Source organism: Chanos chanos, chromosome 9 (assembly GCF_902362185.1).
Source record: "Chanos chanos chromosome 9, fChaCha1.1, whole genome shotgun sequence".
In the NCBI taxonomy this organism is placed as follows: domain Eukaryota; kingdom Metazoa; phylum Chordata; class Actinopteri; order Gonorynchiformes; family Chanidae; genus Chanos; species Chanos chanos.
This window is the reverse complement of record NC_044503.1, coordinates 36,718,309-36,742,874: the sequence shown is the minus strand read 5'-3', so window position 1 is coordinate 36,742,874 and position 24,566 is coordinate 36,718,309. Positions and strand designations below refer to the sequence as shown.

Here is a 24,566-nt window from a genome sequence, read left to right as displayed (position 1 = left end):
AGATTTTAAAAAAAGGAACAGCTTGGAGGCTTGTAGGCAGTTTCTTGCTATTCAGTTGTGAAGCATATAGGCCTACATTAAATTGATTTTAATAACTTTAATGTAGGCCCACTTGAAATGTGCACTGCGCAACTGTATTATCTAGGAAAATACAGGTATCGGATCGGGACTCGGTATCGGCAGATACTCAATATTAAAAGACTCGGATCGGGATCGGGGGCAAAAAGAACTTGATCCTGACATCCCTAGCATTTACATCTCATTGGCTGTGCACCCATATGCAGTGGTAGAGGATCTCAGCTTCAAACATTTATTAAAAGTACTTGAGCCTCGTTACAACGCGTTCCATCCCATGCGCACGTAAACCAATCTGTGGTCTCCGCCCTTTACAGACGTGCAAAAGCGGTGATCAAGCACAAGTTGTCCCCTGCACCTGCTGTTGCACTGACAACTGATGTATGGACCTCCTGTGCTACCAAAAGCTACTTCACAGTCACTGCCCACTTCACCCATTCTGAGTGGGAAATGAGAAATCCAGTTCTACAAACACCATAAATGTGCAGTGGAATGTGTGTAAGTGTATGAGTGTGTGTGACACAAACACAGACACACTCACACTGTCTCACTCACACTCAGACTTGATGTCCCTCTCATCTAAACAGAACCACACAATGTAATGTTTGTCTGTGTCTGGGTGTGAGTGTGGGGGAGAGAGAGTGTGTGTGTGTGTTTATATGTGTCTAGGCATGGGAAAGAGAGAGAGAGAGAGAGAGAGTGAATGAGGGAAAAAGATAAGGATAATGAAAGAGGGAAGTGTGCGTGTGTGTGTGTGTGTGTGTGTGTTCAGCATCAGGAATACATTCAGTGTTTTTATATGAAATTGTCACAACCTGCACCACCATTTTGGACTTTTAGTTGGATATGTCTTTGTGCTCCCGTTCTGTGTCTGTCTCCGCCCCTCACCTGTACCTGTTTGTCTCATTATCAACCTTGTTTAGTTTCAACCAATCCTGTGTTGCCCTGTTCAGTTTTCCTCTGTATTTAAGCCCTTGTGTTTCACTTGTCCTTGGTCTATCGTTCTGTCACGCAGGTGGTGTGGTGCAGAACCCATGCGCAAGACACGATGGTTGAAGGTGGCCAACGGAAGACTTTACTTAAAATGAAGACCAAAATACAAGTACAAACTAATAACAAAACCAATAACAAAAAGGTGCAGCGTGACTGTTGTGCAAACTAACACAAACAACGATAGACAAAGTACAAGGCAAACACTAGGACTTAAATAGAAGGAGAACTGAACAGGGCAACACAGGATTGGTTGAAACTAAACAAGGTTGATAATGAGACAAACAGGTACAGGTGAGGGGCGGAGACAGACACAGAACGGGAGCACAAAGACATATCCAACTAAAAGTCCAAAATGGTGGTGCAGGTTGTGACAGAAATGATATTTTATTTCTGTCTCTCTGACATGTGCACATTTATATTATATATATACATATCTATATATCTATATCTATCTATATATATATTTTGTATATTATTATGTATATAGTTGTATATTATTATGTTACATATTATTGTTTATTATTACAGTCACAGATTTCTAATACATGAATAAAACTGACTGTATATCATACACATGCTGTGTTTGTGTTTGTGTTTGTGTCCAACTGGAATTGTAAATAAATATAATGGTAGATATGAACATTTTGTGTGTGCATGTGAAAAAGAGAAAAAGAGAGAAAGAATGTGTGTGTGTGTGTGTTTATTTATTTAATCTGACACAGAAACACTGAGCCATATACTCTAAACGCTGCATAGAGGGGTTCAGTGAATGTGGAGTGGAATGTGTGTATGTGTGTGAGTGTGTGTGTGTCAGAGGAGACGCTGTAGAAGGACACAGTTCCAGACGACCAGTCCAGATACACTCCTACTCTGTGTGTGTGTGAGGGGTCGTGAGGTAAGTCAGTGAACTGTTTATTGTGACGGGCAGTGTAACTGTTACAATACCACGACAGACTCCAGGACTTTTCATTGTTTCCAAACACACAGTCATCACTCATTCCTTTCCTCCTGATTCCTTTATATGTCACTGATATATCAGCTTCACATCCACTCCACTCAGTCTCCCAGTAACAGCGTCCAGTCAGACTCTCTCTACACATGACCTGAAGACAGTCATCAAATCTCTCTGGATGATCAGGATACGACTGATTCTTTCCCACACGTGTCAACTTTCTGTTCCCCTCAGACAGAGAGAGGTGTGTGTTTACTGTGTTTGTGTCCAGTGTGAGATCACAGGCATCTACAGAGAAGAAGAGAAATTAGAGGAGAAAACATATCACACACTCTCAACTTTGTGTGTGTGTTTATACTAAATGGAGAGTAATCTATTATTATATGAGTATTACATTATTAAATATTATATTTATTTGATAATAAATCTCAGGTAAGATGGTGTCGTCTGTCTTTCTGTCTCTCGTCCTGTCTTTAGTGTGTGTTACAGATTCTCTCACTCTGTCTCTTTTTATGGGATTTGGGGTAGTGGTTTGGGGGGAACTGGGGGTGTAAATATGCGGTATTTTTGAGCAGTGTGTGTGTGTGTGTGTATTGTTAGAAGGAGTGTGAGTGCGTTATTGCTGATGTGTGTATTACTGTTGTTTGACCCCTGACCCAGTGTGTTTCTCTCTCGTTACCTGAACCCGTTTCTGACCAGTTTTCCACTTTATTTATTTTATTCACTCACTTCCTGTCTTTCTTAAGTTTTCACACAATAAAACAATATACAAAATTAAATAAAAGTCATATTTTATCTCATATTATATTATTATGTCGCTTTTTTCATTAAATGGAATAAACAAACAAAAGTTGTATTTTTTTTTAGGAATTTAGATAAAAGGTTTCTTTCTAGGGGTGAATCAAACTCAGTGTTTGTGTTTGTGTTTGTATTTGTGTGTGTATGTGTGTGTGTGCGTGGACTCACATCTTCTTAATCCTGGTTTGATCATGAATTCTCCTCCATGGTCCACACTACAAAAACACACAACAGACAGTGGATGAGTCTCACACATAAACACACACACAGAGCGTGCACACACACACACAGACACACACACACACACACACACACACACACACACACACACACAGTGTACTGACTTAAGTCGACAGTGTTGATTCATCTGTGTGGAGAGACACTTCACTCCTGAGTCTCCTGGGTGATTGTAGCTCAGATCCAATTGTCTCAGGTCTGAGAGACTTATACTCAGAGCCGAACAACCTTCCTCTGTCACTAAACAACCAGACAACCTACAGAGAGAGAGAGAGAGAGAGAGAGAGAGAGAGATAGAGATAGAGAGAGAGACAGAAACATACAGATGGACAGAGAATATCAACTTGTCATCTGGTTTGTGAAGTGTGATTCATTGTAAAGGTTCCACTCTGTTTTACCATAAATGTTGACTTTGCTAAACTATCACATTAACTAAACTCACAGATCTGTTACTAATGTTAGCTGTAAAGATACTGGGGGAAATTCATCTACTTTTATGATCAGTATGTCTCACACACAACAGTACTTTAATAATCATACTATACATCAACCTGGTCTCATTTTAATGTGAACACAGTCATTCTAAAAACTGTATTTAAATTCCTGGCCAATACTGACCTCAGTATCTCCAGTTTACAGTGTGGATACTGCAGTCCCACACAGAGAAACTTCACTCCTGAATCCTGAAGGTCATTGTTACTCAGGTCCAGTTCTCTCAGGGGACAGTTCACTGACTGTAGAACTGAGGCTATAGATGAACAGGACTGTTCAGTGAGTTTACAGAGAGCAAGTCTGGAGAGAGGGTGAGAGAGAGAGAGAGAGAGAGAGAGAGAGAGAGAGAGAAACAAGTTTTATTCCAGTGAGGTTTAGCTGGGCAGAATTCTCCATATGAGATCAAATTCCTGTAAAGAGTTAGAACATCTTCCTGTCCTGCAATAAACAATAAACACTGTTACATCATCAGCGTCTGTCGATAAAACATTCTTAGTTTCAAGTTTTCAAGTTTGTTTAAAGCCAAATCTCACTGTTTACAGTCTCAAAGGGCTTTACATGCCCACAGGTTTACAACAAACAAAACAGGACGACACCCCCTGACTTAATCCTCATAGCTGGCAAGAAGAAACTACCACCAAAAACCCAGGTGTATCAGCCATGTTTCCTGTGGATCAAGAGGTTTGCCGTGGGGACAATGTGAGGGGGGTGGGGGGGTGTCAAGAAAACAAAGATTCATTATCTCATGTTTACGACATGAAATAAGTCGAGATCTCGAATAAAAACAAAGTTTCGTTATTTCGTGATAATGACATAAATACGCTGAGATCTCGAGAAAATGAAGAAAAACGACACATTACCACGAGAAAACGGAATCTGAATGAAATGTAAATTCAGGGGTTCTCAGGACTTCCACAGGTTGCAGTATAGTGGGCCAGTTACTGAAAGGGAAGAGAGCTGGGATAAGAGCTAAGCTAGCCCAGCTTGGACCTATGAGAGCAATTCATTATCTCATGTTTACGACATGAAATAAGTCGAGATCTCGAATAAAAACAAAGTTTCGTTATTTCGTGATAATGACATAAATACGCTGAGATCTTCACTCCTGAATCCTGAAGGTCATTGTTACTCAGGTCCAGTTCTCTCAGGGGACAGTTCACTGACTGTAGAACTGAGGCTATAGATGAACAGGACTGTTCAGTGAGTTTACAGAGAGCAAGTCTGGAGAGAGGGTGAGAGAGAGAGAGAGAGAGAGAGAGAGAGAGAAGGGGCTGCCGTTTGGAATTTCCTTCACCCCTGAAATGTTTCACTGTGCCATGGGGCATATAATTGAGTGCACAGACGGTATGTGTGTTTATGTAGACAACATTTTGCTATGGGGTGTGTGTATATGTATGTGTTTATGTAGACAACACCATTTAATATGAACTTGACTGGCAGTTTTGTAAGAGTTGTCCTTTTGGACGGCTTATTTTCATTAGTCTGTCTAATTTATGGTGTACAGTTAATTACAACTTGCTCTTGTCCCGTGCCCAAAAATATCACGCTGTCTAGGCTATATTACAATAGGCTATAGTTACTGAAAGGGAAGAGAGCTGGGATAAGAGCTAAGCTAGCCCAGCTTGGACCTATGAGAGCAAGGAGAGAGATGCATCACCCCCCCCCCCAAATGCCTGCTGTGTTAATCTACCTCGTCTTTTTTTCTTTTCCAAGGAAGATACTTAAGTTGTATTGTATTAGAGCTATATAAGGGCTTCTGCTAAATGACAATGTAATATAGCCTATTAGTGCCGTTAACAAACTGAATTCTGTAATGTGTGCACAAGGGGCGGGGCCAGAATTAGGCAAGTGACTGAATTGAATTTATTTATCTATTTTGCCGTTGCGGCAAAGATTTTAGCCGCCATGCACAAATGTTACCAGTGGAAACACTGAACAGGGTAGAAAAATGGAAGAAATCTTGAGAGGGACAACAGAGAGAGGAGACCCCTTCATAACCAGACAGGTGTGCAATAGTCTCCTGCTACTGGAAACCCCTTAAGGTCCCATCTCAGTTTCCACAGAAGAGACTCAATAGTGGGGCTGTATAACTGCCCTGACAGTGGATAACCTGCCATTTTTCAGTTCCTGACTAATACTGACCTCAGTATCTCCAGTTTACAGTGTGGATTCTTCAGTCCCACACAGAGAAACTTCACTCCTGAATCCTGAAGGTCATTGTTACTCAGGTCCAGTTCTCTCAGGGGACAGTTTACTGACTGTAGAACTGAGGCTATAGATGAACAGGACTGTTCAGTGAGTTTACAACTAGCAAGTCTGGAGAGAGAAAGAGAGAGAGAGAGAGAGAGACAGAGAGAGAGAGAGAGAGAAAGAGAGAGAGAGAGAACATAAGCATTCACTCATTTAGGAATTAAAAACTGTACTGATAAAGTTTGACAAAGAGGTGTGAAATATTGTGAAAGCTTGCTTAAATGCCTCAAACAGACAGCGTGATATTTTTGGGCACGGGACAAGAGCAAGTTGTAATTAACTGTACACCATAAATTAGACAGACTAATGAAAATAAGCCGTCCAAAAGGACAACTCTTACAAAACTGCCAGTCAAGTTCATATTAAATGGTGTTGTCTACATAAACACATACATATACACACACCCCATAGCAAAATGTTGTCTACATAAACACACATACCGTCTGTGCACTCAATTATATGCCCCATGGCACAGTGAAACATTTCAGGGGTGAAGGAAATTCCAAACGGCAGCCCCTTCCCAAAACACAGCCAAATGGTGTGTTAAATGTACAGTACTGTGTTAAATGTACACTACTGTGTTAAATGTACAGTACTGTGTTAAATGTTCACTACTTTGTTAAATGTTCACTACTTTGTGCTGTACTTTGTGTTCTTCCCTTGTAGGTGTTTGATCGTGTTTGCATTAAACTTTTGGGTCCATGCACATGTGGAGATCACCATTTTCTTTTTTGACACAGACCATTGAATTCACCCATTCTTTGGGCACTTCCACTTTCTTTATCACTCCTAAAGACGCCATTCTGTCTAACTCTTTCTTTAGACAACCTCGAAGTGGCTCTGGGACCCTCCTGAGAGCATGGACTACTGGTTGACTGTGGATGTTTGTATAGCGGTTTCGGTATCAGTTTCAGAACCGTTACACCTTTAATGTGAATGCTAGAGTACCAAACTCTTTAAAGACATCTGAAAATCTCTGCACAATTAAATTTACACTTATCATTGGAGTTGTCAATACAGTAAGCTCTTTGGACTGGGTCTGTCCTCAGAAGTCTCATCACCCAAAAGTCAGTTATGCCCATCTGGTTGGTACCACAACAAACATAAGGTGATGTTCTCTCTCCTTTACTTTAACTCTGAGTCTGTATGTGTCCTTAGTTTCTATTAGTTGTCCACTTTGAGCCTAGCTCCCATTAGACTGTCTGTCTCTCATCTCCTCATTCCACCACACAAGGAACGAAAAAAAACAAACAGAAAACAAAAACAGGGAGAGTTTCATGTCCTTGGAAAATTGTGAACATGTTCTTACACTCCCACACTCCCAGCATCCAATCAGAGAGAGAGAAGATAATATTCACACACTGATATAAATGTCTCTGTGACCTGTCTATAAGCATCAGTTTTGTATAGACTATCCAAACATTTATTTCATTTGGAAAAAAAAAACAAAACATTTATATGAATAGAATTACTGGAAAAATTAGTTGCTCCAAACAAGTTGCTCCATTCAGAATGACTGACCTCAGTATTTCCAGTTTACAATTTAGATTCTTTAGTGCAGCACAAAGCATCATCACTCCTGAATCCTGAAAACAAGTGCTTCTCAGGTCCAGTTCTCTCAGGGGGCAGTTCACTGACTTCAGAGCTGAGGCGATAGTTTCACAGGACTGCTGAGTGAGGTTATAGTCTCTGAGTCTACACAGGGAGAAGGAAAACAAAACACTGACTTTTAAAAGAATAAAATGATCCTGTAAATCACTTCTAGGGCTGGACTTCGGTGGCATTCTATCATGACATTATTAAAAATGTTCATCCAGACAACTGGTTGTTTTACTGAAATTTTGATATTATAACCATCCTTCATATTCAAATATTGAAATGTTACATTTGCAGCTGCTCTATAAACACAGCAGTTACCAGGAGGCATCCATAATATAGACAAGACTATATTATTTACTCAGTGTTAAAACATCACTGCTGATGAGTAGATAAATAACAGATAATAACAGGTGATAACAGTGAAGATGGAAAATATCATGGTTTCATGGTTTCATGGTTTCATTAGACTGATGACACAGACATGTCATGATTTTTTTCTCAATTTCATTTTGTCGATGAAGGTGAAACAATGGAAATAGTGACTTTAATGGTCAGTACAACCTGCTGTGTAATGGGAGTAAACATTTCACTCACCCATATTTCACTCTCAATCAACGAAGAAAAAATTGATAAACTACCATAAACTACTAAACATCCATGGGACTAAAGGCCATTTAGATTTTTTTTTTTTTAAAAATGTAAATGTTGTAAATAAATGACTACCTACAAATGTTTTTATTTAAGAAGCAGTGTCATTGGTGTATTTAAAAATACTATTTCATGAGCCTGTAGAAAAATGCATTGGTTTCTTCAAAATTCCATGGCACACCGGTTGAAAAACCACTGTTCTAAAGAGCGGGTGTTGTGAGGTGAAACTGAAAACTCACAGAGCTTTTCTGCAGCACCTCACAGCTGGGAGCAGTCTCCTACAACCCTCATCTGATGTGTTGTATTTCTTCAGGTCAAACTCATCCAGCACCTCCTCTGACATCAGAAACATGTAGGCCAGTGCTGTGCAGTGTGCAAGTGAGAGTTCAGTTGTGTAATTTCCAGACTTGACAAAAGCTTGAATTTCTTCATGGAGAGAGTGATCATTCATTTCAGTCAGGCAGTGCAGTAGATTGATCCATCTCTCAGGTGGGACATCATCTTTATTTAACTCTTTTATGTATTGGCTTATTTCTTTGATGCTTATTTGGTTGTTGTGTGTGTGTGTCAGCAGGCCTTGTAGGAGTTTCTGGTTGGACTCCAGTGAGATGCCATGAAGGAAGCGGACAAACAGATCGAGACGTCCATCCTTACTCTCCAAAGATTTATCTACAGCTTTCTTCAGCAACTTATCCAAGGGAACATTGTTTGGCTCTACTGTGGTCTCCTCCTGCAGAAAATACTCCAGTGCCTCCATGTTCCTATTTACATACCAGTAAAACACATAGAGAGCGGCAAAGAACTCTTGAACACTCAGATGCACAAAGCAGTAGACCTTCTTCTGATGAAGCACAGATTCCTCCTTAAAAATCTCAGTACAAATCCCAGAGTACACTGTGGCATCACTCACATCAAGGCCACATTCTCTCAGATCCTCTTCATAAAACATGATATTGCCCCTCAGCAACTGATTAAAAGCCAGCTTTGCAATTTTCAGAAAGGTCTCCTTGTTTGATTCCAGAAGATTTTTTGAGTCTGTCTCAACTTTCTCTTCATATTTCTGTTTCTCCATTTTAGTCTGAATGAGCAGGAAGTGTGTGTACATCTCAGTCAGAGTTTTAGGGATCTCTTTAACATTGTCTTGACGCAGCATTTCCTGAAGCACAGTGGCTGAAATCCAACAGAACACTGGGATGTGACACATGATGTGGAGACTCACTGATGTCTTGATGTGTGAGATGATTCTGTTGGCTTGACTCTCATCACTGACACTTTTTCTGAAGTATTCCTCTTTCTGGGAATCATTGAATCCAACTATTTCTGTCACATGACTGATAAATTGAGAGGGGATCTGACTGGCTGCTGCTGGTCTGGAGGTTATCCAGATGAGTGCAGAGGGAAGAAGATTTCCTTTGATGAGGTCTGATATCAGTATATTTACTGATGATGTTTTGGTCACATTACTCTCAGAAAAATTCAACTGAAGTCGACTCTCATCAAAACCATCAAAGATGAACAGCATTTTACAGTCATTATATTTCTTTGGATCCAAGTCTTTCAGCTCTGGGTGAAATTCTAGCAGGAGTCCATGAAGACTGAACTGTTCATCTTTAACCAAGTTCAGTTCTCTAAAAGGAAGAACCAGCATGAAATTAATGCCCCGATTGGTCCTTCCTTCTGCCCAGTCCAGAATGAACTTCTGCACAGAGACTGTTTTTCCAATTCCAGCGATGCCCTTGGTGAGCACAGTTCTGATTTCTGGATTTTGTCTGTCCCTTCCAAGTTCTTGACTAAACAAGGCTTTTTTCTGCTCTTTGGTTCTGTTGGTTGAAAAGGGTTTGAAGATGTCATTGCAGCTGATTGGTTTGTCTTGAGAATCCCGTGTTCTAGATGCTGTTTCAATCTGTAAAACCTCATGTTTCTCATTCACTCCTTCACTCTCTCCCTCTGTGATGTAAAGCTCTGTGTAAATGCTGTTGAGGAGGGTTTGGTTTTCTTTCAGTGTGACACCTTCGTATAAGCATTCAAACTTATTTTTCAGGGTGGTTTTATGACCCTCAATGATTCTCAGCAGGACATCATCTGACTCAGATATGGACGTGTCATGTTGGACATTTTGGAAGCACCCAGACTGATCCTCAGTTAGATCTGTCTCCACACTGCAGAGAGACACACAGAGAGAGAGAGAGAGAGGTGTGGTTAAAATATAAAATATCTCAGGACCTGCTGACACAGGCCACGCTGGACTGATCCTGGATCAGACCTGAGTTTCCATATTTGACAGAGAATTTCTTTGGGAGACACATGACTCCAGCAAGGCTGGCAGACTGAACCCTTCTCATCAGCATTGTAGTTGAGTTTAGGGCTCATATACAGTTGAGATGATAGTGATGAAGTGTAACAATAATGATTGACAGCTGGTGAAGAACTCCCACTACAGAGTGTTTAATCATTCAGAGAGTGGAGCTGATTGAACAGAGGGGAATGGGAGAGTTTCACTAATGGAAACTGAACAGGACAAACAAGCCTAATGTACATGTCTCTGTTTTCATTTCTAACTAATATCAGACAATATGACATTTATAAAGGAAACTAATGAGACTATTAATAATGGATATATGTGAGTGGTTATGAATAGTTGGGCTGATCAGACAGGACTCCCTCCCTTTGACTTTCTTTAAACATGACTAATGTACTGTCACTTTACACTCTGTCTGTTTTTAAACTCATACATTTAAACTAAACTGTGTTGTGTTTAGTTCTCTATTGGTCACTTTAGTCTGTGTTTTACTGATATATTTAAACTAAACTGTGTTGTGTTTAGTTCTCTACTGGTCACTTTACACTCTGTCTGTTTATAATCTGATACATTTAAACTAAACTGTGTTGTGTTTAGTTCTCTACTGGTCACTTTAGTCTGTGTTTTACTGATATATTTAAACTAAACTGTGTTTTGTCTGATGATGGACAATGAGACAGTTTTATCACTGACACACAATTTGAGACAAAAAATGAATCTTTGATCAGTGTTAATACCAATTAAAACACTAAATCATCCATATAATTGATGTTTAAATCTTTCTCCACAGTTTTGATGGTTGTCCTTGCATTGTGAACTGTGTCCTTGTTGGATGAGAATGATTTGAATGGTGTGTACTGAGTGTGTACTGAGTGTGTACTGAGGTCTGGGAGAATTGAGTAGGCAAGTCAGTGTATAATATAAAGCATATCATATGTCATAAACACTGGTCAATGTGACAGAGTGACAATAAGTAATTATCTGTTGAAAAATCATCTGAAAATCATTGAAGAGTTTACAGGTAAAGTGACTGAATCAGTGTGTGACATTTCCTATTGTTTGGTGACCATTTAATCATATCAATGTTTGGTTTCATAACAGCCAAGAACTACAACATATGAACAGCATTTTGTTTGTGTTTTAGTTTCACTCTCTTTGATTCCAAATATCTGAATGAAAATATCCACACATCTCACTGTAACCTGTGTGATCTCTCTTTAGATGTGTTTATGTACACTGATGTTATCAGCATGAATATATTATACACAGTGTTAATATAAACCTATATTATATGTTTAGTGAATACAGTATAAATACAGTCACTCACTGTGAGTCAGAGGGCACTGGTTCTCTGCTGAAGTTCATAGGTTGAGGCATGGATGTGTCACTCTTCATAGACACACAGCTGGGTACTGGAGATCCTGGTCTCTGTGTCCTGTAGTCAACAGGATCCTCCTCCTCACACTGTCCAGACTGACTCATTCTACAGACAGTGTTCTTCTCCTCTCTGTCCCCACAGTCAATCCTTTTAGTTTTCTCCATTCTCACAATGTCCAGTGAAACCTGTTCAGACAACGCAACTGTCCTGTGGACACACATGGACACACACACACACATACACAGAGTCAGAAACAGGAGTGTGTATGGAGACCAAAGATACAGTGTGTGTTGGCCATGTTGATTTGTTTGTTTCCATTCAGATTCACTCCCACCTGTCTTAAAAACTGAACTTCCCAATAAACTCCTCATCTGTCAGGCACAACAGTTACATTCTTTATGTTACTGACACAAAGTCTGTGTGTGTGTGTGTGTGTGTGTGTGTGTGTGTGTGTGTGTGTGTGTGTGTGTTTAATTAACAATACATAATTTTCTTCTTTTTTTCTGACTATCTTATCATTTCATCCTCAAGGAGCAAAAAAAATGACATAAGCATAAATAAATGCATTAATACACAAATGAATGAATAAATGAAAGATAAATGCATTTTGGTAATGAAAAGGGCTATTTCTGTATTTTTACATTTATTTATTTATTTATTTATTTACTTACTTACTTATTTATTTATTAATTTATTCATTTATTTGTTTGTTTTTTCCTGGATTTTTACATTTCTACATTTATTTATGCATCTGTTTCTACATTTATTTATTTATTCACCTCCGTATCTCTATATTTCTACATTTATTTCCGTATTTCTGTGTCTGTATGTTAATAAGGTAGGCGGTCCTAGCTCAGTCTGAAGCCGGATTGGTTATAGCAGGGTGATCTGATCTACTACTACTGCCTTGACTTGACTTCCACTCGAAGCCATTGCATAGAGTGTAGAGTGTATGCTCTGATGTTAGTTTCCCACCGGAGAATCTGCCCTCCGTCAGACTGAGTGGCAAAACATCTGGCAACATCACTGCCTTTAGTAAGGGGAAACTGCAAACCTGGGAATAAAACGAAACATCTGCTTAAAGGCACTTGGACTCGACAGTGATCCTTACAACTTACCAAAGAACAAACACATTAACATGTTGCCGCAAACTGGGTTTGCTGCAATTATATGTACCTGGTTTCCTCACTGGGGAAAATAGACAATTGCCAGTTTGTGAAAGCTTCCCATTTCTGTTCTAAACCAAGGTTTCAGTGTTTTCTGTGTCGAGTCCTCTTCCTCTTGTCATCTATTAGTCTTTACATTTCACATGGGATATATCTGTTTAGAATGTTGGGTTTAAAAGGGGTTATTCCCAAACACTGTCTTCATGTCTAAGGTTGGGAGGTGAGGCATTAGCACATCTAGACCGACTTGAATGTTGTGTAAAAACTACTGAAGTAGTCAACACTGTAGAAGAAAAGTTTCAGCAGACCATATCTTGCAGAGTATCTCTTTTATTTGTCAAGTTTTACAAACGTTTCAGTCACACAATCTTCATCAGAGCATTACAGGGACGTGTCATTCAATATGCAACACCCCCCCCCCTTTTTTTTTTTGGTTATAAAAATATGCAGTCACCCCAGAATGTGAAAGTCCTGAATACTTCACTGTGAAAATACTAAATACATTACTGTGAAAATATTACACACACTACTGTGAAACAACTAAATACATTACAAAATAAATATTTACAAAATGCACAACTTTTTCCCATTGTCTATTATTGATGAAAATCATGCCTACGATTAAAAATTCCCTTTTAGACTGACCATGTCTTTGGTATCACAGTCAAGATATCATGGATTCTTTTTTTTTAATAACATTATACATGGACTAATGTTCACTTCCTCAGTCTGAAGGTTGCTGACAGCCCACATTCGATCTGTGGTGGAGGTGAAACTGAGCAAACATGGCACGTAGTCAGGGTGTAGGGAATCATTGCTCCTTTTTCCTGAAACAGACAAAAAGTTTTACTAGTAATGTAAGCCTAATATTCATTTATTTCCAACTCTGCACAGGAAATATACATGATTTCATCACTACTTAGAACATTTGACTTGTGTACCTCTGGGGTATTCCACAAAGCAGGATTACAAAGCTGGCCTAGGAGTGTGATTCAGCCACCCACAAGGATGCTAATAATAAACAAAATTTCAACATATTTTGTAGAAACTTTTAAAGTTATCTGGCTAACTGTCTAAACTTGCTTTGTGGAGTAGCCCCTTATAAGGAAAACTGAGTTTGTCTTGGCTAGCTAACGCTCTCTAACCCTTGTTTGTAGAGCAAAAGAATCATCATGGATGTTTTTTAATAAATGCTGACAAAAACATTACAGTTACACAGAATACAAATGAAAGATGCTAAGCACTTGATTGAGGAGTAGTCAATACAGTATGTAACTTGAGGTATTATTTTACCCAAAAATCCAACATACCTCAGACAAAATGGCAACCGCAGATCCACTTTTCGGTGCCTGGGTTTCAGTTGTTTCTGTGAGTTACAGTGATCCATTTGCCTCTCTTTTCTTTAGTTTTCACAGTCTGAATAAAGATGGCTCCGGTTTCTTGTTCCATCTATTTGTGCTGTCAATCGCACAACAGCTATTCTCCATTTTAGATGTGTTGTGTGTGTGTGTGTGTGTGTGTGTGTGTGTGTGTGTGTGTGTGCGTGTGTGCATGTGTGTGTGTTTGAGGCATTCAAGCTGAATGATGACACTGCAAAGTTTAGCTAGTTTTATGAGACAATGTCTATTTCCCTTTTTTCGTTGTAAGCATGTGGCTTGACTTTGAATAGAGTCTTTTGTTGTAATAGGAAGGTATCAAACCCACAACACTGACAGCATTTGTGTTTACTGCGGGAGTTATTATGTGTGTCTCTGATCTGAAAGACTGCTGAACACAAATATAGACATTATTTTGGTTTGTTGCACCTGATATGTGGACGTCATATGGCTATTAAATATATAGTTGGCATTACATGTCAATTCATGTTAAAAGTTGCATATACTATCACTTAAATTTTATTATACAACAAGATATTAATATAATGGGACTCCTAAGCATTTCTCGTCCCCCCACTCCAAGACAAAACCTTTGCTCCACCCCTGGGGTGTGACACAAAAGACACAAAAGCGTTACATGACTCTGTAAATCGATTCAGTTATGAGTTTCACATTAGGGGTGTGATTACTTCAAGTGCGACCATTCGGTCAACAACACATTACTAGACTAATGCGACGACGTCACAGCCTAAAGCTTAATGTGTATGCTTCTTAGTGACAATAGTAGATGAATAGTTTCTTAAAATAACTTCTTATATTCTTACAAAAGAATACTTCCTTAATCCTACATAACGATTAAATAGATCATGCTGTTACCATTGTTTTAGGAACAAAGCAAATCATTACAACAATCTACATGTAATACAACAAATTTTAAACACTTACCGCAATACTTCGCAATTTTGCACTAAATAGAACTCATTTCATTCGAAGTTAATTTTCTGCTGAAAATGGCGCTGGGAGCAGAGCAACGTTTACTTTCGTTTTCTCTCTCAGGGTGCTGTCGCACTACAGCTTTTGGTGCGGACCTGAGTCCGCTTGAGCCGTTAGTTCGGTTCGTTTTGATGATGTGAAAGCTGTTTTCCGAACTCTGATGCGCACCAAGGGACCGTACCGAATCCTCCAGAAAACGTGGGTCTGGGGTACGGTTCACCGTAACTCCAGTGTGGTTCGCATTTGGTGTGAAAGTTGTCCGTTCTAAAACAAGGAAGTAAACGCTTCTGATGCAGGTGGTCACGCTGTTGGCTAACCTTGAGGGTATGCGCGTACCGTAAATTCTCAAACAAAAACACTGTCTCAGATCATTTCAGATTATAGTCAGAGGTGCCGCCTGTTTGGGCAAATAAAGGCCGGGATAAAAAAAAAAAAAAAAAAAAAAAAAAAAAACAGAGAAAGGCTTAGGTAGATTCATCATATTTCCACAGCATTATTTACATCAGTACAACAACATGCAGTAATTCTGCTCACCACTCTGTTGCTATTGGTTGAACTTTTTAACAGAAATACCACACTGATAGTGTTCTAACTCACATGGACTGTGGTCGCTGTAGGACTGTGTGTGTTAATGGCCCATTATTATTATTATTCAGGGACATCACTGCCAAAACTGTCTCCTTCCTATTTCCTATGCGTGATTTCAGTGTTTCTATGAGTTATTTAACATAACAGTTTGTCTGAATGGTACTTGGAAAAGGGAATAATTGTCTGATTTTAGATGGTGCAGGTAGCCTACATGTCTGACTTAATTACACCCAATAACCCACCTTGCACCCTGCGCTCTCAAGATTCTGGATTATTAGTTGTTCCAAGAGTTAAAAATAAGTCCGCTGGCAACCAAGCCTTTTCCTACCGCTCTCCCTTCCTCTAGAATGGTTTACCTACAGAAGTGAGGCAAACTCTGTTCATACCTTTAAAACCAGACTAAAGACTTTTATTTTCTCGAACTTATGGTTAATATAATTTTGATTTAACTTCGTTATAGACATGCAAAGCCCTTTTAAGACTATAAATAGTGATATTGGGTTCTAAATAAACTTACATTATTATTATTATTATTATTAGGGATGTCCCAATCAAGTCTTTTTGCCCCCGAGTCATTTAATATTGAGTATCTGCCGATACCGAGTCCCGATCCGATATTTGTATTTTCTTAGATAATATAGCTGCACAGTGCACAATTCAAGTGGGCCTACATTACAGTTATTAAAATCAGTTCAATGTAGGCCTATATGCTTGACAACTGAATAGCAAGGCTACCTGCAAGTCTCCAAGCCGTTCCTTTTTTATTTTATTTTACAAAATAACAAAGTAAACCTTGTTGTAAAGTTCCGGTAGAGCAGTGTCTGAAATATAGTGTCAAGAGGGTAAGGCATCCTGTGGCTTCAAAAGCTCAAAAAAAAAAAAAAAAAAGACGGCGAAAACCTGTGGTGCGTTCAATTAGCAAAGAAAGGTAAACATTCGCGAACAGTTTTTCGCTTGCTTTGAGTCACTGCGAACACACATAAACGGTCTGAGGAGGTAGATGGCGAACAGGGATGGACGACTAAGGGAGATGTGTGTCGAGTTATAAAAGAAAATATACTTTATGTTCGATTTTATTTAATCTTCTTTCAACAATTAACTTGTCTAACTGTTCGTTACGTTGATACTTTTTCTGAAAGCCTCTTTTTTGTATGCTATTATTATCAATCCTTAGCGTCAGCCAAGCGTTTGCATTGCTTTCGGTGGTCGTTAGGATAACTCGCATACATCACATACAGCTGAACCGTTAGGTATTTAAATTTTGCAAGGATACCTTGGTTGGTATTAGTAGCCTAGAGTATTAATGTGGTTGGAGTATGCTGACCTAAAAACCTTTCCAATTTAAAAGTTCAGAGAAAACCCATTTGCCTCAGTTTGCCAAATCTGAACGCACCTCTGCATTCGCTACCACAGCGATGGGCTGGTCATCCAAAGCGACTGATTCAGTTACCCTCTCGGTCATCTTTTTGGTATTGTCGCTGTTTCGAGGAAATTTCTCTCTCCTTTTAAATGTATATCCTCAAATGTGTGTTGCTTCGGAGCAGCCTTTGCCTGAGTTTAATGAGTGAACTCACTGTATTCCGCCGAGTGTATGTTTTTTAGGTGCTGTAGCCAAAGGGTAGTAGCCTCTTGAACACGACTCTGTTCCTACCGTCTCGCTCAATGCTCGCATTGCAAACATTACAAGTGGCTTCTGCACTGCTTTCGCTTCCCAATTTAAAATATTTCCACACTGCAGACATTTTGGCCGCGTCCTGCCACAAATTATGCTCTCCGTTTAAGATGCCTGTGTGACAGCTGACGTAAAACAAAGGATCGGGCTTAGGGCTCAATAAAGCCGATACCGATCGGTTAAAAAAATGCCTTGATCTTTGACATCGGATCGGGACATCCCCTATTATTATTATTATTATTATTATTATTATTATTATTACTAAGTTAACTGGATTAAGAGATGTCTTACACAGTCTAGCTCCTTATGGTTTTTCATTCCATATCATATATTTAACAAGATAGGCCGTCTTTAAAAAAAAAAAAAAAAAAAACAAGCACTCCCGCTAATCTGCCAGTCAAACTAAAGGTCTCAAATTCAAGTCCTACATACTCTCATGTGTTTTGGGATCCTGCTAGTTTAGCCACATTTTGCACAGACTCACTAAAAAGGAAGTGAAACATTCCTGGTAAAAACACCACAGTCCTGCTGGTCACATTGGGACAGGAGAAAACTGTTAATGAGAAGTGAGGTCTCTGGTCTGGAAGTGAACAATATGGGAGACCTGATGTACCATCAACACCTACAGGTCTACACACACACACACAACACTACCAGTCTCAAAACAACATTTACCAACACAAAAATCAATAAACAAATGGAAATACTTACATGAAGTGAAAGTACCACAACTGGATGCTGACATTCAATTGTTCATTGGAACAAATGCTGCAAAACACATGGAACCTTGGAAGGTGATGAACAGTAGAGGTAATGGGTCACATGCTGTTAGAAGACCTGTAGGATGGGTCATCATTGGGCTCATGCAGGAAACTACATGTGTAATGCAAGGAAGCCACTCCTGTACTGCATTTAATATTTGAATGATTTGTTGATAAAACAATATCATCAAGATTTCTCAGAACTGGCAGCCGAGGAGGAATCAGAGATGTCAGTGGAAGATAAACAATTCATGTCCATAATGGAAAGGAACTAAGAGATGGGCATTATTACTGACCTTTACCCTACAGAGAAAATGATGTAATGATGTCAAAGAACTATCAGCGGTCACAGCAGTGTGTCATGTCTCTTAAAAGACAATTTGAAAAGAACAAACAGTATCATAAGGAACACACAGCCTTTTTAGAAGGAGTGATAAAAAAGGGCCACGCAGAGATAGTGCCGTCTGAGGACCTGGAGAGGAAAAGTGGAAAGGTGTGGTACATTCCACATCATGGAGTGCACCATCCACAAAAGGCCTCCCTGAGAGAAGTGTCTGACTGCTCAGCATCCTCTCAGGGAACATCTCTGAACAGTAAAGCGATTCAGGCTCCAAACCTCACTGGTAACCTGGTGGCTGCTCTCTTGCGCTTCTGCCAAGAACCAATTCCACAAAAAGTATGTTTCATCAGGAGAGGGCAGTCTGTACAGTCTGTGGCCAGTGAAGCTGATGCTGTGATGTTGTGTGATGAGCCTGAAACAGTTTGCTCAGTGGGAGGCTTTTGTTTGCACAAATGGATCAGCAACAGTAGAACTGTCCTAATGTCCATCCCACAAGCAGACAGAGCAAAAGAGCTCCAAAACCTTGACCTGGAATCCTCTGTGTTAGGAGGCTGGGGAGTAGCCCACTTTTTGTCAGTCTGCTGCTGCGTCTCTCTCTCCTTTGGGTGTCTGTCTGTGTTTCCTGTAGGTGGAGTGTGATGTCGTGATGGTTCTGGGGGTCGGACTCTCTCTCTCTCTCTCTCTTCCAGACACGCTGGCCACTTCTTTAGTTTGATTTCTATTTATTAGTTGTTGTTGTGTTAACTAAATCTGTTAGTGATCCCCTCAATGGGTTTTGGAATTTACTTATACTCATTTTTTCTTTTTGTAAACCTTTTGACATTTGTGTTGGCAGTTGTTTGTTTTCATTGTTTTAGTTTAGGTTTAGTCAGTGTAGCAAGAAAGTGGAGGACTCACATCTTTTATCTGGAGCCAGGCAAGTTGCTTTAACATCTAGTAAGAAGGTCTGAAGTCTCTCCTTTGTTTTTCTGCTCTTTGGTTGTAACTGTCATGCTCCATTACCTTTGTTACTATTTATCATTAAACTTATACATTCTTCTCCCGTAACCGTAACAATTATGTTACACTGTCCTGTATTTTACAAGTTGAGATTGTAACAGGCGACCAAGTGCCTTCATTTCACCATGTTCACAATGATATCATCAGCTATTTGTATCACTGATATACATATGTATGTATCAGCTTCACCAAAGGCATTTCACTACTGTACAGTATGGTCTGGTAGTGATGACATCTTAATGAATTTATTTTGATGTTTTTACTATGCACAGAGAATGACTGACTGTAGATCAGAAATAAAGAGCAGACCATTTTTTATTGTGTTTAGCTTATAAACAGTCACATTCAAAATGGTGACAAAATACAAAAACAAACAAAACAAACAATGAATTTTGTAACAGAAGTTATAAAAGTATAAGAATATTTCTAAGTTTCAAAATTGCCTTATCGCTTATTTATCAATCAATTATATCAAGTAAGGGAAAAAAACCCTAAATGTGTAAAAGCATTTGGCTAACTGAGAATTTGAACTGCTAGAAAGAGGGGGATGCATTATATACACACACACACACACACACACACACACACACATACATACATACATACATACATACATACATACATACATACATACATACATATATATATATATATATATATATATATATATATATATATATATATGTGTGTGTGTGTGTGTGTGTGTGTGTGTGTGTATGTGTGTGTATATATATATATATATATATATATATATATATATATATATATAAAATTTATTTATTTATTTTTTAATACAGACATTTGGAGAATTTCCAATTGACTGTCAGACAACATGTTAAAAGGTTTTGTACTGTCTGGTATGTTTATGCTCGTGTGTTAGCATTAAAACTTGGATTATGGTTATAAGGTTAGTTAAGTCCAATTGCTGGATTTCCTGTTGACTCAGACCTGATTTCCTGATGTTTGGGTTGCGTTCGACTGGTTAAGGTTTTCAGTGGTTCAAATACTCTTTTGAAGCTCCTTAACTGAGGGACTCACTGAAAACAAAAGAAAGAGAGAAATCAATTCAACCTTCTCCTAAGAGGTTCTTTAGACGTCTGTGATAAACTGTGTGTGTCTGCTGATAGCTGGCAGTATCCTGAATAAGAATGTACTCAGGTAAGAGAGAAGCTGCAGCCTCCCATTACAATTCAACCGTTTTATTCCAGAATAGAGCAGGTTTACAAAGAGGTGCTCAGGTGTGTGAATGTGTGTGTGTGTGAGAGAGATATTGTAACAATAAGAAATACAACGGTAAAAAGAAATATACAGTAGTATTGTGCAAACAAACAACAAATGTAATAAGATACCATATAGTAGGTTGCCAAATCACACAAGTTTTAGCCACTAGGCGGAAGTCTATGAACACAAACATAACATACAACGTCGTATAACCATGTCATGTACTGGCGCGAACAGCACGGGCGATATGCTTTGGTAAACTGACTGGCGCCATAACTATGATTACTTGGAATAACCTTTGTCAGGTTGACTAAACAAATACATTACAAACAGGTGAATATGCATTCATAGAGAATACAGTTCTAGCGATTATTTTTAGCAATTAGGCATCCGCTTCCGTGCAGCAAGTTTCGCAGCTGGACTGCTGAGATATGTAAACCATACTGAAATCAACCTTAAGTCTACACAATAAAGGAAAGATGTCTACATGTTATCTAATAATTACAACTATAAACCTGTTTAAATTAAAGCGCTAGCATGTTTATCACTCACAGTATATGCACTTACATTTTCAGTGATGCCCACACAGTAAAACAACATCAGGTTTATGCTAGTTCGACAGAAGTAAGGAGCGGCTCTGCGCGTTTCGGGAGCTGACTACAGCATGAGCAGGTGCATGCGTACGAGTTTATTAGCCTAAAGCGCGACATAATCGCACTAAATCCAGCAGGGAGTTTTTCACAATGTCAGTGACATTTAAAAAGTCACAATCCCACTGGATCATTAACGGAAATAAAAACTGATGAAAGTAAGGTTTCAGTTAAGAGAGCGGTCTGGACTTCCAGTGCTACAGCATCGCTGAGGTGCTTACCTTGACTTCACTGGATCTCTCCGTTTACATTTTAAATAAAACACAGCTTCAAAGATCAGAGGCACGAACACCAAGATGGAGAAAATGGTCAGTCTGATGATCAGGTCTGAAACACACACTTTCACAAATGTTGTTCTAAGGCACATTACACATTAATTCATTTAAAGGAGACAAAGGAAAACTCATTCAAAATAGTTTCTTTACATTTTTATTTAAATTAAGTTAAATAAAGAAGATATTTACATACTCTATGCATTTATTAGAGTTAATAAAACTATTCAGTGGCATCCGCTGATTAGATGAAACTGAAAGCTTTAAAATACTGAAATTTTAAAGGTGGAGTCTGGAATGAATTCTAATAAATACTGTAATGGCTCAGAACAGAGATTTCATACCTGCTGAAGGGGATGTTCTGACTGAGGGGAAAAGAAGAAAAACAAGAGGTCTGTGAGGAGAATGAAGGTGAAACTGTAGAACAGTCTTGATTGGCTACTTTTGGGAACGTATTACTGTAGTGAGCAGCTTCACAGAGATTCAGACTGGTACGCAGTAATGGTGATAAAATGAGTTTTATGTTTGATGTCCTACCTGTCCATTTGGTAACATAGCTAACAGAAGCCATAACCTCCTCTCCTTTAGTCAGCTGGCATGTCCATGTCCTGTTGTTGTCCTCCTCCTGAAGTTTCACAGCGAGGGTGTTGGGACAACCCACTGGGCCTGAAACTGGGAAGTTAGAACCCACTGTCCAGTTCAGGTTCAGGCCAAAAGACTGGGGACTAGATCTACACCCTCCGTCATCAGGATGCAACACACAGGAGAAAATCACAACGCGACCAGAGGTCATCTCAGTGTCCTGTGTGTTAGAGCGGACTAGAGCAGAGATGAGAGATGAAAACAAAACGTGTATAAAAATAACAACTTCCATCAGTAATTTTGTATAACAATTTGCTATAAAAGTGCTTTGTATTTAGAATAACTGATATTGAAAATATTACAATAACGTTAATCGTTGAGGAAACACTCACTCTCAAGAATGCGTAGATCAACAAAGGTGCTCTCTCCACCACTTTGATAACAGGTGTATTCTCCAGCATCCTGAGGTCTGACTTTACTAATGTTCAGAGAGCAGTTAGACCCCAGACTCAGTCTGTCAACTATCTCTCTGTCCTCTATAATGATCTCCCCTTCTTCAATCAATATCATAGTAACTCTTCTAGAGTGGCCTGCATAAACCATACTGTTGAATTCAGTGCAGTAGCTGAGTGTCCATGTGGTTGAGGAGCAGTTTGGATTACCCACATCATGACAGGGCAGAGTGACATCATCTCCATGTCTGGAGTACACAGTGATGTTCTGTCCACTGACACCTGGGAGAAATGTGTGATAGTCAAAATAATCTCTTTTGTGAGTGTATTAGTTTGAGTAATTGTGTGTAATTAGTATAATTAGTGTAACTGTGTGATCAGTTTGTGTCATTGTTTAATAGATTCTATCTTACCTCTCAGCAGAAATCCACTGCTAATCAGCAGCCAAGAGGCCCAAAACATTTCCCTCTTTCTCTTCTGATGAGTCTTTGCACACTGACCCTGTTTAAGCACAGCCAGCAACACTGTGGTTACAGCATCAGCAAGTCTCATCTCACTGAACTGTTTACATACAGAACATAAGTGCAGAGTGGGTGAGAAGGTTTGACCACAGTTTGTCTTCTCCTCCCCCGAAAAAATGGTTCTTTCTCTTTTCTTTAATGGTTCTGTAAGTGACTGAGAAAAATGGTTCTTTCTCTTTTTCTTTAATAGTTCTCTAAGTTCTCTGTACTCGAGTTCAGACCAGCAAAACGAACCTCAGTGTGTTCTGGCCTCAGATCCACAGAATATAGCACTTCAAATACAGCTGCTTCACATCCAGCACTGACCAAAACATCTAAAGCATTTCACTCAGAGAGAAATACATATGTAGATGTACATTTGTCATAATATGATTTGTTCAGTTATACAGTTACATATGATGCAGTGGCAGAAATACATACAGATCAGAACATCCTCCTTACTCCTCTACCATGTTTTTTGTTTATTTGTTTGTCTGTCTTGAGTTGTTTTTGTCTTTTACACTCCTTAGAGCAATTTCTTCTGGAAAAATTAGACGTCACAGGTCATAGACAAAGTAAAGAAAAAAACCCAAAAATGTCAGGCGCACACACACACAAACACAAAACCATAAAGAGTTCACATTCAACTTTTAATAACATGTTTTTTGTCTGATTTAAGTAAAACAATATTTACCCCCATCTAATATATGCGTGACTTTTTCAGCATCTGATAAAAAATTTAGCAGTTTGTGACATTCAGTTAACATGCGGGTTTTTCACATTTAACAAATGTTCAAAAACTGTCTCTACATGTTATAAAGGCCCATGTTGTTTCGAGGGCTTGTTTTTTGTGACAAACTCCATCATGTTTCTCATAGTTTTAATCTGTGACATTCAGTCAAACTCCATCACGTTTCTCACAGTTTTAATCTGTGACATTCAGTCAAACTCCATCACGTTTCTCACAGTTTTAATCTGTGACATTCAGTCAAACTCCATCACGTTTCGCATAGTTTTAACCTGTGACATCCAGTCAAACTCCATCATTTTTCTCAGAGTTTCACCCTGTGACATTCAGTCAAACTCCATCACGTTTCCCTGAGAGAGCAAAACAGTCTAAAATGACTTTGACTTGGGATCTGTCTTTGACTTGGGAACTGTCCACTGACTCCTGGGAGAAAGATATGACAGATAACGACTGTTTACTGAAATCTGAACCGTAACTGAATCAGATACAGACAATAGTGTGTTTTTTCTGTCATTATGTTCTATT

At 39.0% G+C, this 24,566-nt stretch overlaps 1 protein-coding gene across 1 annotated transcript; it reads right to left on the bottom strand.

Annotated features, from left to right (window-relative positions):
• Nucleotides 1-333: 333 nt before the first annotated feature.
• LOC115821730 (uncharacterized) lies at nucleotides 334-23,345 on the bottom strand. Its single transcript, XM_030785530.1, has 12 exons — nucleotides 23,207-23,345; nucleotides 22,947-23,075; nucleotides 22,297-22,578; nucleotides 22,104-22,124; nucleotides 21,709-21,814; nucleotides 15,438-15,573; nucleotides 8,284-9,290; nucleotides 7,319-7,492; nucleotides 5,690-5,863; nucleotides 4,651-4,768; nucleotides 1,816-2,291; nucleotides 334-514 (listed from the first exon to the last, which is right to left on the bottom strand). Exons 1-12 carry the CDS (start codon nucleotides 23,343-23,345, stop codon nucleotides 334-336), a joined length of 2,943 nt encoding a protein of 980 aa, XP_030641390.1.
• Between the last annotated feature and the right edge of the window lie 1,221 nt (nucleotides 23,346-24,566).